We start from the raw sequence: 14,404 nt of genomic DNA on the forward strand, positions 1-14,404 counted from the left end.
ACATCCACCATACAGGCAGTTAGATAGTGTTGGTTTCTTAATCGCCTGGTTAACACCAAGTTCTTTGCTCCAATATACATATAACTATCGTCTATCATCAACGTGACGCCCCGTCATATCCGATCTTTTTAACTACGCCTACCTTTCTATTTGCCTCACCATGCCTCGTACTCTGCGACCTCTCCCAGCTGCCCCCTCATCCTTCCTTTTTTCACTCACTTTCCAGGAACAAGATCACGGCAGTCACCTTCTGACCCAACAAGCCCCACCACGACAGCCACGACTCATTCTGTAAGCCCGTTTCCTTAGCCGCGAACAGCGGGAGCTGACGCTTCCGGCGACAATCCGGGAACCGGCCATGCGATGGGCGGGAGAATAAAGGTGTTTGGTGGTGCTCGTACCAGCTCACCTGGTTTTCGCCTGATAGGGCTACGGTTTACGAGATATATTCGTATCGTGGGCGAGTGTCAATGGTCCGGGCCGTGCCTGTATGCTGGACGGAACTCTGGATTACACTACCTAATTTTCCGTTTTTGGCAGCTTTTCCCTAAAAAGGTGGCTGCACACATGTTTGTTGACACCAAGAATTTATATCCAGACATGGCCTGTCTCTAATCCTATGTAGGTATCTTGTTTGTCTTTTCCACGTGGAACGGGCCGAATGGCACCAGCACTGCAGATGGACACATCCAAGCTACGGTTACTCACAACCCCAGAATCAACCTAGCACGCTGGAACACCGTCTTTTCTTTTATCTGGGTTCCACTCCCTAGGTCACAACTTGGTTGAGGTAGAGAGAGGCAAGGGAGAAACGGTCGGGAGGTCTATTGAGATAGAGCCGCTTCCGCATTGTCGACATGGGGTTGATTCAAGGGCCGCTCCATGAGGCGTAGAACCCTCTGGACAACTCGCGCGAGAAACAAGAGTGGCAAGGCGAGAAAGTAAGAGGCGGTCCCCTAGCCTAGTTAGGTGTTTGGGAAGTACAAGTTGGTCTCGCGAGGCATAAACGGTGGGCGATGTGTGCGGAGCGCATAGGCTCACATTGTGTTACCCCTTATAACAACATCAGATGGTTTCATGGTGTAGTTGGTTATCACGTCAGTCTAACACACTGAAGGTCTCCAGTTCGAGCCTGGATGAAATCATTACAGCTTTCCTTTTGCTCTCGACCACATCATTTTTGTCCGTTTTCGGAACTTCATTAATATGTTGGCTTTGCCTTGTTTTTGCTCTCAACGAGGTAATCCTTCAATATGAGCAGGTTTCCTGGGGGCTATCGGTGATGGAGAGCCGTCCTCGGGACCGGGCCGGATGTTACAGTAGTATTGGATGCCGGCACTTCTTTGAGACCTCGATGACGGCCCGCACACGTGGAGACGCCGCTGACAAAGGGCCTCTTGTGAAGGCGAGGAGCGTGTAGGCGAAGTCTCAGAAAGAAAGAACGGCAGCATGGGGGTGCCTCGACTTTTGAACTGCTTTCTTTTGTTGCCGATGACTCTTCTCCCGACTGTCATCGGCGTGGCCCGGGGGGTGGGGTCCACAAGATCTCGGCATCTGGTTGCCGGTGGTCTCCCTGCGTCACTCAGTGTTTGCTTGCTTGTTCGTCAACGATGATCTTAGGTTGTCTCGGGTAGTGTCGATGATTTGCTAATTTTTGGAGAAAAACATGGAGATGGTCGGGTCGAGGCCTTCTGTTTCTGGTGATTGCCGGTACGTACCACTCTCGTGTGGAGTCTCGGCAGTCAAGTCAGCCTTGAGGAGATTAACTAAAAAAGCACTTCACCCCTTGGACTCGACATGACATTTGTGCAACCCGTCAGATTCATCAGTGTCAGCAACCTGCTCCCTGATTGCACCCATCGCACCTGGAATGGACGCCAGCAGACGGCGCAAGTCCTGCCACACTCTCGTTCCAAAAACAAACGGTCTTTGGCCGCGTCATGTGCAACCCAGGACGCTTTTGGGAAGCAAACAGCGCGCTAGATGATGGGTGGCGTTTGTTCGCGAGAACTCGGTTGCATTGGCGGGCGCGCTTGGGCTCAATTCCTCTGGGGGCTGAGTGAAGTTTGGTAACGAAACCCGAGACCCCAAGCCCCTAGACCCCGCTTCTTCCGAGGAGAATATGCCATCCCCATCTGCTGGCCTCGGCATTGGATTTTCTTGTCGTACGAAGTACTTGGTCGGGTAAGGGGAACTCAACGCTGGGGACGGCCTGGGACGATGATGGAGGCCTGATGCGTTTTCCTGTCGTTGTACGTTGTATCAAGTCAAGACATACATGGGCTCCTACGCGCCGGCCAGCTGCAGGTAAGGGTTCTTTTTTTGGGCTTCGCTCAAGGACTCCTAGAACCATGGAACTTCTTGACCCCAAGGCCCTAAAGCAAATGCGCCAAGGCGCCGGCAGCGCCTCTTCCACCTCTGCACGATGGCGGCTTTGTTCTGACTGTGCACACATGGCTGAAGATTCCCGCTTTTCCCGCCATCCATTGTCCTTGTCGCCGTTCTCACCTCCTTTATCTCCATCCTCCCTGCCTAGCATCTGGGCGGACGAAGCGACAATGTCCCCACCACGCAAGTTCTAGACCACCAGAGCGGCCTGTTTGACATTCAGGGATTGGAAGGCCGGGTTCAGGTGTGAATAGACGGCCATTACTGTATTCTTCAAAGCTGTCCCTATACCCCCCCCTGCCGTGCCGGGTCCCTTGCGGCTCCTTCCATCCTTAATCATCATCACCCATCGAGCATGAAGCTCCAGTAACATGGTCGGCGTCGTGATATATCCCTCCTTGACGGGCACGGCCGATCTGTCGAGGGTCGAAGCGCCTGTGACCTTCAAGGCCTACCTGCTCTGCGCTTTTGCCGCCTTTGGCGGAATATGTGAGTCGGGTCTCTTCACCTGGCGGCTTACCTCCGAGTACTAACAACCTCCGCCAGTCTTCGGATATGACACGGGCTGGATGTCGGGCGTGCTCGGCATGCCCTTCTTCATCACCCAATACACCGGACTGCAGTATGACTACGAGACCAGACAGCCGATCAGCGTCAACCCGACCGAGTTCGCCCTACCGTCGTCGACCAAGTCGCTCATGACGTCGATCCTGTCCTGCGGCACCTTCTTTGGCGCCCTCATCGCCGGCGACGTTGCCGACTTTATCGGCCGCCGGCCCACCATCATCATCGGCTGCGGCGTGTTCAGCGTGGGCTGTATCCTCGAGATCGCATCGACGAACCAGGTGGTGCTCTTCGTCATGGGCCGCTTGGTCTCGGGGCTGGGCGTGGGGTTCATCTCTGCCACCATCCTCTTGTACATGGCCGAGGTGGCGCCGAGACGATTTCGAGGTGCGCTGGTCTCGGGGTATCAGTTCTGCATCACGTTGGGGATCCTGCTGGCGAACTGCGTCGTCTATGCGACTGCGAACCGCAACGACACCGGCTCCTATCGCATCCCGGTTGGGATTCAGTTTCTGTGGGCGATCATCTTGGGAGTCGGGCTGTTTATCCTTCGTGAGCATCACAGAGATTCTATGTGTGCTGTCGACACTGACTAACACCGAGTAGCCGAATCGCCTCGCTTCCACGTCATGAAGGGCAAGATCAACGCGGCAGCAAGGGACTTGTCGCTGGTGCGCGGCCAGCCGCTCGACTCGGACTACATCAAGGACGAACTCGCCGAGATTGTCGCCAACCACGAGTACGAAATGCAGGTCATCCCGCAGACGAGCTATATCGGATCGTGGATGGCCTGCTTCCAGGGGTCCCTGTCCAAAGGCAACGGCAACCTCCGGCGCACCATCCTGGGGACCGGCATCCAAATGATGCAACAACTCACCGGTTAGTACCATACTCCCCCTTCTAACCAAACAAATCCAGCCACCCAAGCTAACACCACCCTCCCCAAAAGGCGTCAACTTCATCTTCTACTTCGGTACCACCTTCTTCCAACAACTCGGCACCATCAGCAACCCCTTCTTCATCTCCCTCGTCACGACACTCGTCAACGTCATCTCCACCCCCATCTCCTTCTGGGCCATCGAGCACATGGGGCGACGCCCCCTCCTCAACTGGGGCGCGGTGGGGATGATCATCTCGCAGCTGATCGTGGCGGTGGTCGGGGTGACGGCGGGGCGGCCGGACGCGGACCACGGCCACACCAACGAGGCGGCGGTGCGCGCCATGATCGCCTTCATCTGCATCTACATCTTCTTCTTCGCCGCCACCTGGGGCCCCGTCGGCTGGGTCATCGTCGGCGAGTGCTTCCCGCTGCCGATCCGCTCGCGCGGCGTGGGGCTGTCCACCGCGGCGAATTGGTTTTGGAACTGTATCATTGCGGTCATTACCCCGTATATGGTGGGGAATGAGCCCGGGTCGGCGGATCTGGGTCCGAGGGTGTTTTTTATTTGGGGGTCGTTGTGTGTGCTGTCGTTGGCGTTTGCGTATTTCTTGGTGCCGGAGATGAAGGGCCTGACGCTGGAGCAGATTGATTCCATGATGGCGCAGAGCACGCCGAGGAGTTCGGCTGCTTGGAGGCCCACGACGACGTTTGCGGCGAGGATGGGGAGGGTGAGGGGCGAGTCGCGGGATGGGAGTGAAAAGCAGGGTGGGGATGGGACGGTGTAAGTTGGGGGTTGGGGTTGGGTTGGGTTGGACGGGACGGGCATAGTAAGTAGGCGTTTTGGCGATGGAATGTCTGTTTTATGTACTAGTCTTACACATATGTGCATGCATAATAAAAAAAATCATGGAATATTTTCCGATGGGGGCTTAAAGTTTAGGATGTCAACACCGACTGACTGTGCGCTGTTGTTTTTCGTCCCTAAGCTGACACCGGCAAGGCCGGACGACTCAGGTTCCGGTTTGTCTCCCGATTTTGTCCCTGTCAATTCGAAGCTGGCAACGAAAGACCGGATGAACATGTTTGAGGACCGTTGTTTCCCGGCCTGAACCGGGGACCAAAAGGGAAAGCGCACCGGGCCGGCGTGACTCACGGCCGAAATGCAGTGGCCGGATCGGGCCATGCAAGGACGGCCCGCAGCTGATCTCCGCCGAATTCTGTCAAGGGCCGGGGACGTTGGGCAGGACAGAATTTTGGGGCCAAGAAAAGGAAGTTGGGGGTGAGTTTAAAAGTTAATTGTTGCAGTTGGAGAAACTCCAAGTTGCTTGGATATATAAGGCAACCTGAGGCCGGTTTCTTCATTGTAAGGCTTCGAAAGGAGCTACATCCAGTGCTTCATTTTCGTACCTCAACACACCCACATTTAACCCACACACTTGTTCGTTAATCATCAATTGAAAGCTTTCTCCCTAACACCCGCAATGACATCTATCGCGGCCGAGTCTGTTTCCACCATTTTGGTGTCGTGCAAGCAGACACGCTTCCACATTGAGAGCCCCAACTACCGTGAGGTAATTAATACATACTAGTTAATCCCGAAGTCTTTTCCATCATTAGATCAAAAGATCAAGTGCTAACAGGCAACAGCTCGATATTGAAGGGCTCAACATCACCGTCACATCCGGCAGTGGAGAGAAGGTGAAGGGCAAAGGCAAGGGAAAGGCCTCGGGCGAGGGCACCGAGATTCTCAGCAATGCCAAGCTACGTTTGAAGGCCGGGAGCCGGTATGCATTGGTCGGAAGGAATGGGTCGGGGAAATCTAGTGAGCTTGGGACAGCAGACGACCGCGCTTTCTGATGGCTGACCGGAACCCCTTTTCACAGCCCTTCTGCGGGCCATCGCCGACAAGCTCATCCCCGGCATCCCGGAGCAGACCAGAGTGTCCATCTTGCAGCAGACGAACATCAGCGATGTCAATACGGATGACCTCCCCTCTGGGGAAGTCTCGGGCAGCAAGGACGGCCTTACCGTCCTGGAGGATGTGGTTGACAAGGCCACAGCCAAAAGCGACCTGGAGCAGGAGATCAACAGTGAGTGTTGTGGTGGCGCGGAACAACGAATAGGTCTGACATCGACTAGCACTCTCCGCTGGTGTCAATGACACGGATGCTCATGGTGCGCTTCGGTCGCTGAGGAAACTCCGCCATGCGCGCATGCTGAAGCGGCTTTTTGTCCTCGACAAGGACGCGAGGCTGAGGAGCGGCGCGCGTGGGATGCAAGCGCGCAAGGCGCTGGTCGAGTACGAGAAAGCAGTCGCTGAGTCTGCTGCTCTGTAAGATGCCCCCGAACCCCTGATTACTTCTATAATCTCTGACCAGCCCCGGATAGGAACGAGCAGTCGGCAGACGACATCTCGCCTGAGACTCTCCAGGCCGAGACTCAGGAAGCTGTGGATATGCTCGCCGATCTCCAGCTGCAGGTCGAACCGTCTCTTATGGCCGACATCGAGTCGCGCGCCAAAAAGATTCTGATCGGTCTCGGCTTCACTGACGCCTACATGGCCAAGAAAGCCGACAGCCTCTCGGGCGGCTGGCGCATGCGCAGCGCCCTCGCGACAGCGCTCCTCCAGGAGACCGACATCCTCATCCTCGACGAACCCACCAACTTCCTCGACCTCCTGGGCATCATCTGGCTGCAGCGCTTCCTGCAGAGCCTTGAAGACCTGCCAGCCCCGCCCACCCTCATCCTCGTGTCTCACGACCGCGACTTCACCAGCTCCGTCTGCACCGACCTGCTCATCGTCAAGGACAAGGACCTCACTTACTTCCACGGCGACCTCCCGACCTACGAGGCCGCCCGGGCCGAGAAGAAGCTGTACCTCACCAAGATGAAAGAAGCGCAAGAAAAGCAAAAAGCGCACATGCAGGAGTCGATCCGGCAGAACATGGCGCAGGGCCGCAAAAACGACGACCAAAACAAAATGCGCCAGGCCAAGTCCCGCCAAAAGCGCCTCGACGACCGCATGGGCATGCAAGTCAACGAAAAAGGCGGCCGCTTCAAGCTCAACCGCGACCTAGCCGGCTACCACTACGCCGCGCGCGACGAGATCGCCATCCCCCAAGACGAGCGGCCCGTAACCATCACCCTCCCCGACCCCAGCGACCTACGCTTCCCGGGCACGCTCGTCTCCCTTGAAAAAGTCTCCTTCCGCTACGCCCCCCCCAAGGGCGGGGCCGCAACCACCAAACCCCCCGCCACGCTCCAAGACGCCACCCTCACCGTCAGCGAAGGCGACCGCATCGGCATCCTGGGCCTCAACGGCGCGGGCAAATCCACGCTAATCCGACTCCTCGTCGGCGCGACCCTAGCCGGTCCCCCGCCCCCGGGGTCGTCCCACACGGGCGCCGTCACCACCCACCCGCGCCTCAAGCTGTCCTACTACTCGCAGCACGCCGTCGAGGCCCTGCAGGCGCTGGGGCAGGCGGAGGCCGGGCTGACGGCGCTGGCGCTGCTGGCGCGCGAGGTGGAGGGGGCGTTGGATGAGGGCCAGTTGCGCGCGCTGTTGGGGTCGTTGGGCTTGCAGGGGCGTGTGGCGTCGGATGTGCCGCTGAGGAAGTTGTCCGGTGGGCAGTTGGTGAGGTGTGAGTTGGCGAGGTTGTTGTGGCGCGGGCCGGGGTTGTTGGTGTTGGATGAGGTCACGACGCATTTGGATTATGAGACGGTGGCTGCGCTGAGGGAGGCGTTGAGGGGGTGGGCGGGGGCGGTGATTTTGGTTTCTCATGACAGGTGGTTTATGAGGGGGGTGGTGGAGGGGTTGGTGGATGAGGAGGAGGGGAGTGAGGGGGAGGAGGAGGAGGAGGGGGAGGAGGGGTTGAGGAGGAGGGTGGTGTATAAGCTGGCGGGGGGGAAGCTGACCGTGTTGGAGAGGGGGGTGGATCAGTTCGAGGAGGGGATGGAGAGGCGGGTGAAGAAGCTGATGGGCGAGTAAGGTTTGGAGAGCTGTTTATATACCCACGCTGCTCTATGTAGAAATTGTATATCATCCCATTAACCCCATCATCGCGCAACGGCCGCGTCAACCAAAATATTGACCCTCTCCCTCCCCTCCCTTCCGACCCTCATCCACCCACCCTTTTCCAACTCGACAATACTCCCGTCAACACAAACCTTCCGCCACCTGGGATCCTCCTCGGCAACCGTCACCTTCACCTCGTCCACATCCTCGTACCCCACCTCGGGCATGCCCACGTGCTCACCCTCGCGGTACGCCGCCATCATGATCTCCATCGTCTTGGCCCCGCCGACGTCCCCGAAGTGCACCAGCCGCAGCCGCCCGTCGAGTGGCCGGCTCTCCGGGGAGATGGCAAACGTTTTTTCGAGGTTGGACACGAGTGTTGCAAGGACGTAGTTGAACCCGCCGCCACTCTTGCCGCCATTACCACCCTCACCCCCTTTGCCTTCAACCTCCCTCGCCCCCTCACCCCCCTCCCCATCACCACCACCACTCCCACCACCACCACCCGGCACCAGCCCCTCAAACCCACCCCCCTCCCCACCCCCATGAGAACCACCACCCCTCCTAACCCCCACCCCCACCTCATAAACATGCCCCACCTTCAGCAACTCCCCCGCCGCCATCGCAAACCGCTTCGCCCCATGCACGCGGTACGCCGGCGTGTCGCTCTCCCACACCAAACTGGCATGGAAGCCGTACGAGGCGACCACGGCGCCGATGAGGTGCGCGACGGGGGTTTTGCGGGTGGTGGGGGCGTCTGTGGGGGTTGGTGTCGGGGCTGCTGGGGGGGTTGGGGTTTCGGAGGGGGTGGTGGTGTCGTCGGTCTCGGTTGGCGCAGAGATCAGCTTCGCGCCGGGGGAGAAGGAGGCGCGGAAGGTGGGCAGGGGGGAGGGCGTGCCATGGAAGAGGGTGCGTAGGCCGAGGACGAGGGGTGAGGGGGCGGGGTTGGTGGTGGTGGTGGTGGTGGTGGCGTAGAGCGGTTTGTGCAGCGAGTGGAAGAGGGCGTTGCCTGTGCCCAAGGGGAGCAGCGCGATCGTGGGGAGGAGGGCGTTGTCGGGCGGTGGGGAACCGCGGTCCTGGCCGTTTAGGAAATCCGTCACGCCTCCGTCGCCGGACAGTAGGATGACAGTCTTTTCTGTCGCGTTACCGTCTCTCCCTAGTCCCTGCGCAAAGTCCCGGATGGTGTCTGAGCTCTCCGTCACGGTCGCTTGGTAGCCTCCTTGAACCCTGGCCTCGCTCGGCTCGAGACCGATAGATCCTAACAACGGGCGGAGCACGCCCTGGTAAAATTCACTCGCCAGTTTAAGCCCCGAGTGTGTTGATACCACGACATGCACCTCACGTGGGGGACTCAGGTGAGTCGGCGGGAGGCTACCCTGGCTCAGGAGAAAGCGTGATAGATCCTCGGGTAGTTGGTGTTGTTCACATTGCACAACTTCCAACTTGAGGGGCTTCTCTCCGTCTGAAGCCGAGCCTTCGACGAGTGAGTATATCAGGTACCCACTACCGTTGTCCCTCGGCACGACAAGGACAACTTCTTCCCGCTTGATCTTGGATACGGCATCATCCGGGCTTTCGCCAGCAGCAGAGCTGACATGTTGGGCTGTCATTGGGAGGGTTTGTGGTGTCAGACGCTCAAGGCTTGAACGTGCGGGGTATGAAGCAACAGAAAAAGGGAACGGTTAAACAGTAGGACAACGAAACGAGGGAGGCAGGCGAGTTGATATATAAGTTGTTTATATGGATTTCTAATCTTCTACCAAGCCAGCCGAAGCCAGTGATCGCTGCCTCCACATCGGCGCAGCCCGTCGAGTTAAGTCCGAGATGGACGAATCGCGCCATCACCACCCAGAGTTCTAGCGTGGGTGCAGTGGGCCGGCGTCAGCACGAGCGGAGCATCTGGAAAGGAACAGCGGGGTTTCGTGCATTACAGGCTCCGGGGTTGCTCTCGGCGTGGGTCTTGTACATACATGGTACAATATGCATGTCCAGATCACGCCCAGCCCGTCATCCTTCGTCAGTCGCCGGCGCCGTCCAAATAGTGTAGTGCGAACTATACACACTTTTCTTCATTTCCCTGTGGCTCGATTCATCGGGCCCCAGTTCTCCGTCGGATTCATCTGGTACCGGACATACTTCTTCCTGTCCGGATACTGTCCGAGCTGCTCGTTAAAGACCACCTCCAGCTTCTCAACCGCCCCTTCTTCTGCCGGCTTCTCATCCGATACTGTATCCTCGGCCTTGTCCGCTGCCTGGCTTTCTCCGTTGCCGTTTTCTGCTGCATCTGGCGCCGGGCCCTCCGCGGACGGCTTCCCCAGGCCCAAGAGCCGGTAGGCCACGCTACCAGGTTTGATGTTCGCTTCCTTGACCGGCGCTTTCTGGCGGACCCATTCCCTGAAGACGTGCCAAATGACTGACCATGGGGCATCTGTCTTCATGCTACCAGGCTTGCAGTGGCTCCGCGTGGCGCGATATCCGAGACCGAGTAGAGCGCCCCTCACCGCGTTCTCTGGAGGGCTGGCGCAATGCAGCACACCGGATACGTGTGCGGGATGGAAGAAGAAGGGGTACGGGTCGATGGCGGCCACCTGCGCTTCCGTCAGGCTCTTCTTTAGCTTTTTCGTGCTGTCGCCGTTCTCCTTTGATTCAGCTTCCATCTCTTCGGGAGAGGGCAGGAATTCCTCTAGGGCCGTCTGCAGCACACCCCTGATTCTATCCTTGGTGCCGTAAACCTCGGCGGGTGCCTCTTCTGTCTCTGCGATCACCTTCTTGACGAATTCAGGCGAGTGAATGCGCCCTGCATACATCGGGCCCGCCAGATGCATTGTTGACCCGCAGTGTTCACATGAGATTCCTGCCGTTGGCGCCCTGGTGAAGCCGTGCTTGTAAAACGTTCCGTCGCCTTTCTTGTTCGGTGCGGGCTTGTTTTTCATGAGTAGCTGCGTCGTCCAAGCGCCGCAGCCGGTGCCACAGCTGTAGACCATCATGTTCTTGCCTCCCTGGAACTTGACCATGGACGGAGATTTCCTGATCCGGACGAAGACTCGGCTGTAGTAGTCAACTGACAGCGACAGCAGCGGCTCCATCGCGAGGCCGTATCTCGCGGCCGAGGTCTCGATCGCGTGCAAAATCAGCCGGATACCCACCTCGTGCGAATACCAGCCCTTCACGGGGATACCGCCATACAGGGAGTAGCACTTCTCCGGGTAGCCGTTAGACGCCCATACGCCCGAGTCCGTGCAAGTGACACAGAGAAGACCGCCGTCGTCACGGACCGCCTGAACGGCAGCGTCGAGAAATGGGGCAGCACTTCCGTACGGATCGAGGTCGATAATGTCGTACTTATCGCTCGCCCCGGGCTTGTTCTTTGAAAGACTAACCCGCCGCAGCTCTTTAACGACGACGTTATACATGTGGGCCAGGGCATCGTCTACCGAGATGTTGATCTTGTCTTCGAGGCCGTTGTGGGTGGCGTTGCGCCCGATCGCGGCTGCGGCTGCTTTGAGAATGTCGTTGGCCGTTATCGTGGTGGCAAACGGTATCTCGTGGGCGTAGCGCAGGGCACGGAGGCCGCTGGCAGATAGGGCGTCAAGGATGGTGAATGGTATTTGGGGCTCTTTTTTGGCCTCAGCGCCACCGGTTGCCGACACTCCTGCTTCGGCATCGGCAGTGTCTTCCCCTGGCTGCTTGGATTCTGTGGGCTCCTCTGGCGCAGGCTCTTCCGTCGCGTCTACCATTGCGATGTCGGCAGGCGCCTCGGTGGACTCGGTCGCATTTTCGTCCAGCTTCGGGGATTTAGTCGGCCGCTCAACTGGTGTCTCAATTGATGCCTGCTCGCCCTGTGCCTGCTCCCTCCGCTTCCGTTTCTTGTCGGCAAACTTGTTGGCCCGGGCCTTGCTGGCGGCTTGCTTCAGCGCAATGCGCTCCTTTCCGTAGGCCTTCATGGCGAGGATGGTCAAGTCGCGGTTGAACTGCTGAATTGGGTTGTAGAAAACCTGCTGCACCGTCTGGCCATCCTTCGTAGTGTTTTCGGGGACGAGAATGTGAGCAAGGCCCTCCTTAACGGTAGTGTAGACGACATTGTCGTGCTTGATCCGCTGCCCCGCCGCGGGGGTCGCGCTGAGGTCGTGGACCGTGTCAGACATTGTGCGGATGGATATTATTGGGATGTAGAGGGGTCGCGGTAGGTTCGGTTTCCTTGCGTGCCTGGTAATGTACCGAAGGGTAGCCGCCGGGGAGCCCGGGCGCATGCGAGCAATGGGTGGCGGGTGACTGACGCTGGAGTTGCTCAGAGCTGCAACGAGAGCGAGCGCATCCCAAATTATTATTTTGGGATTCTGCCGGGCGGTGAAAGCATGCGATTGACAGCCAAGACAAGAGACCCGCTTTCAACCCTGGAGGTTCTTACATGAGCCCGAGGCACGTCGTTGGCCAATCTTGGGTTTTTGGACAGTGACAGCCATTGACCACAAGAGGTTAATAGATAGCGCTCACTGTCCGGAAACCCAAGACCAGGTATTTAGGTTGAGGATCTCTACGAGCCCGCCCCCGATTTTATCAAAGAATCAACTCCGAGTAAGATTTGGATCATACTAACAACGGTTTCGATGTACTTGGTGATGCTGTATGTTTCTGATTAAACGTCTCAGCAAGATGGTTCTCTTTCACCCAATGCATCCAGAATTGTGGTTTCTAGTTTGTTGGGGTCTGTTATTTTTTGGGTCCAGACCTTTGCCGCGGCTCCTGAGAAAAAGCCGGGCTCCAATATGGTTATGGACTAACTGTCGACTTCAGAAATGGAACGAATGTAGTTCGGCAAATTGAAGAAATTGCCTTGACACCATTCCTCTCATATGATCACTAGGTAGTTGCTTGGAGTCCTTGGTTTGTTTACGGTGGGAAGTGCTTGCTTCCTTCTCTGCGTATCGAACTTACCACGACTTCCATGACAAGGCCATTTCTTTTTGTTCTTTCCTTCCGTTTTGGTCCCCCCCTCCATGTCTTCTCTCCTTCCCAGGCAACACCTGCAAGCGAAGTCAGAATGGAGAGCCAGCTGCTTCTAAGATGCCACCCATCCTCGATCTTTCTCATGATCACTCAGAGCCAGTCTTGTCCAGCTCGTTAAATCACAGAATATTTGACGCTGTACTGGTCACCAACACCGCGAACTGCACTTACACTCGTTTCAACCCAAACCGGCAGCATGGCTTCTACCAGCAATGACCAAGCCCAGCAGGGCCCCTCCTTCATAACGGGCCACCACCTCTTGGAGTCGAGCGGAAGCGTTTACAACAAGTCAGAAAGAAACCCCAGCATCCCAATCCCGCCCTCTGACGCCCCCAACCCACCCCAACCCACTACCGGCAACGCCCCTCCCCCCACCATGCCCAAGCCGATCCCCACCGGCCCTTCCCAGCCAGGCGGCGGACCCGTGCAGTACAGGTTCCTCACGCCAACCGAATGGGCGCGCGTAGCCCACGGCATCGGGGCGATCCGCGAGGGCGAGGAGCACCAGGTGGTGCACCCGACGTGCTGGTACTGGCCGCCCAAGGGCCTTCCGGAGGGCCTGTACCGGGACGTGGTGGGCCAGCGGGCCAAGTACTCGCTGGGGTTCCAGCTGCTCAGCGTGCTGCACTGGGTGCTGCTGGTGCTGCAGGTCATGGTGGGCGCCGCGCTGACCGCGCTGGGCTCCCTCACCATGCGCCAGGCCACCCCCATCACCGCGCTCGCGGCGCTCAGCACCGTGAGCGCGGGGTTGATTGGTCTGATGCATAACAGCGGTTTGCCGGACCGGTACCGTATGGACCGCGCGCAGTTTGTGCAGGTGGAGGATTTTATGCGGGTATGTGTGGTTGTTGAGTGGCAGCTCTCCCCTTCTTTAGAACTTGGCATCTGATCACTAACGTGTGGCGTAGGAGGTCTTGGACACGGGTATCGTCGAGGCCCAGCAAAAAGTAGAGGACATCCTCAACGAGTGTTTCACCCGCTTCGCCAACGCCAGAGCCACCGTGATCTCGAACAAGCCCGAGGTATACGCCAGCCCGCCGCCGCCCGCTGGCAAGGCCAATGCTAGTCTCCCCTCGGACCCGCCAACATCCCCTCGCTCGACTTGAACGCCGATAGCAAGATAGAAGGACGACAGACCACCCCCCTTTTCGGCAATAGAGGACAGAAGAGAGGGGTCACACAACCGAAACCAAACAGAGAGTGACTTATGATTCGCACGATAGTAGCTTGTTTATCATGTTGCTGATATGGCCGCTCTCATGGATGAGCACTATAGACATATTTAATGTTTACAGGTGGGATGCCGCGTGGAGGAAACATCTGATGGGAAGAGTCTAACCTTACTTTATGGCCGACAGACTATAACGGGCTTGTTATTCACACCTTGGCTGTTACATAGATGCTATGGCTAGGCGAGTTAATCGATGATACACACACATAATTCAAGCCGCGCAGATAAACGTTTCATGTCATGAGGCGTAAACTAAAGTCTCCGTTGGGAGGCCTTTAAGTAGTTGATCAATATTGCCCTCAATACCTCGAGCTGAAGC

At 57.6% G+C, this 14,404-nt stretch overlaps 4 protein-coding genes and 1 non-coding gene across 5 annotated transcripts; 3 read left to right on the forward strand and 2 right to left on the reverse strand.

Moving 5' to 3' along the window:
• Nucleotides 1-1,071: 1,071 nt before the first annotated feature.
• Nucleotides 1,072-1,145, forward strand: F5144DRAFT_t103. Its single transcript has one exon. It is a non-coding gene; the product is annotated as a tRNA-Val (tRNA).
• A 1,614-nt stretch (nt 1,146-2,759) lies between these two features.
• On the forward strand, nt 2,760-7,820 carry F5144DRAFT_490687 (putative transporter protein; the record flags this gene model as incomplete). Its single annotated transcript, XM_066785810.1, has 9 exons — nt 2,760-2,877; nt 2,935-3,504; nt 3,559-3,831; nt 3,902-4,510; nt 5,294-5,403; nt 5,480-5,654; nt 5,716-5,922; nt 5,972-6,164; nt 6,221-7,820. 9 exons carry the CDS (start codon nt 2,760-2,762, stop codon nt 7,818-7,820), a joined length of 3,855 nt encoding a protein of 1,284 aa, XP_066643809.1.
• A 68-nt stretch (nt 7,821-7,888) lies between these two features.
• On the reverse strand, nt 7,889-9,457 carry F5144DRAFT_593380 (ATP-NAD kinase-like domain-containing protein; the record flags this gene model as incomplete). The annotated part of the gene is made up of 3 exons (XM_066790455.1): nt 7,889-8,317; nt 8,417-8,515; nt 8,774-9,457. The coding sequence occupies 3 exons, from the start codon at nt 9,455-9,457 to the stop codon at nt 7,889-7,891; spliced, it is 1,212 nt and encodes a 403-aa protein (XP_066643810.1).
• A 246-nt stretch (nt 9,458-9,703) lies between these two features.
• F5144DRAFT_593381 (S-adenosyl-L-methionine-dependent methyltransferase) lies at nt 9,704-11,992 on the reverse strand (the record flags this gene model as incomplete). The annotated part of the gene is made up of 2 exons (XM_066790456.1): nt 9,704-9,746; nt 9,984-11,992. The coding sequence occupies 2 exons, from the start codon at nt 11,990-11,992 to the stop codon at nt 9,704-9,706; spliced, it is 2,052 nt and encodes a 683-aa protein (XP_066643811.1).
• Nucleotides 11,993-12,908: 916 nt separating this feature from the next.
• F5144DRAFT_259226 (uncharacterized protein) lies at nt 12,909-14,293 on the forward strand. Its single transcript, XM_066783522.1, has 2 exons — nt 12,909-13,689; nt 13,763-14,293. Exons 1-2 carry the CDS (start codon nt 13,051-13,053, stop codon nt 13,958-13,960), a joined length of 837 nt encoding a protein of 278 aa, XP_066643812.1. The 5' UTR covers nt 12,909-13,050; the 3' UTR covers nt 13,961-14,293.
• The last annotated feature ends 111 nt before the right edge of the window (nt 14,294-14,404 follow it).

Source organism: Chaetomium tenue, assembly GCF_020726465.1.
Source record: "Chaetomium tenue strain MPI-SDFR-AT-0079 chromosome Unknown F5144scaffold_4, whole genome shotgun sequence".
Taxonomy (NCBI): domain Eukaryota; kingdom Fungi; phylum Ascomycota; class Sordariomycetes; order Sordariales; family Chaetomiaceae; genus Chaetomium; species Chaetomium tenue.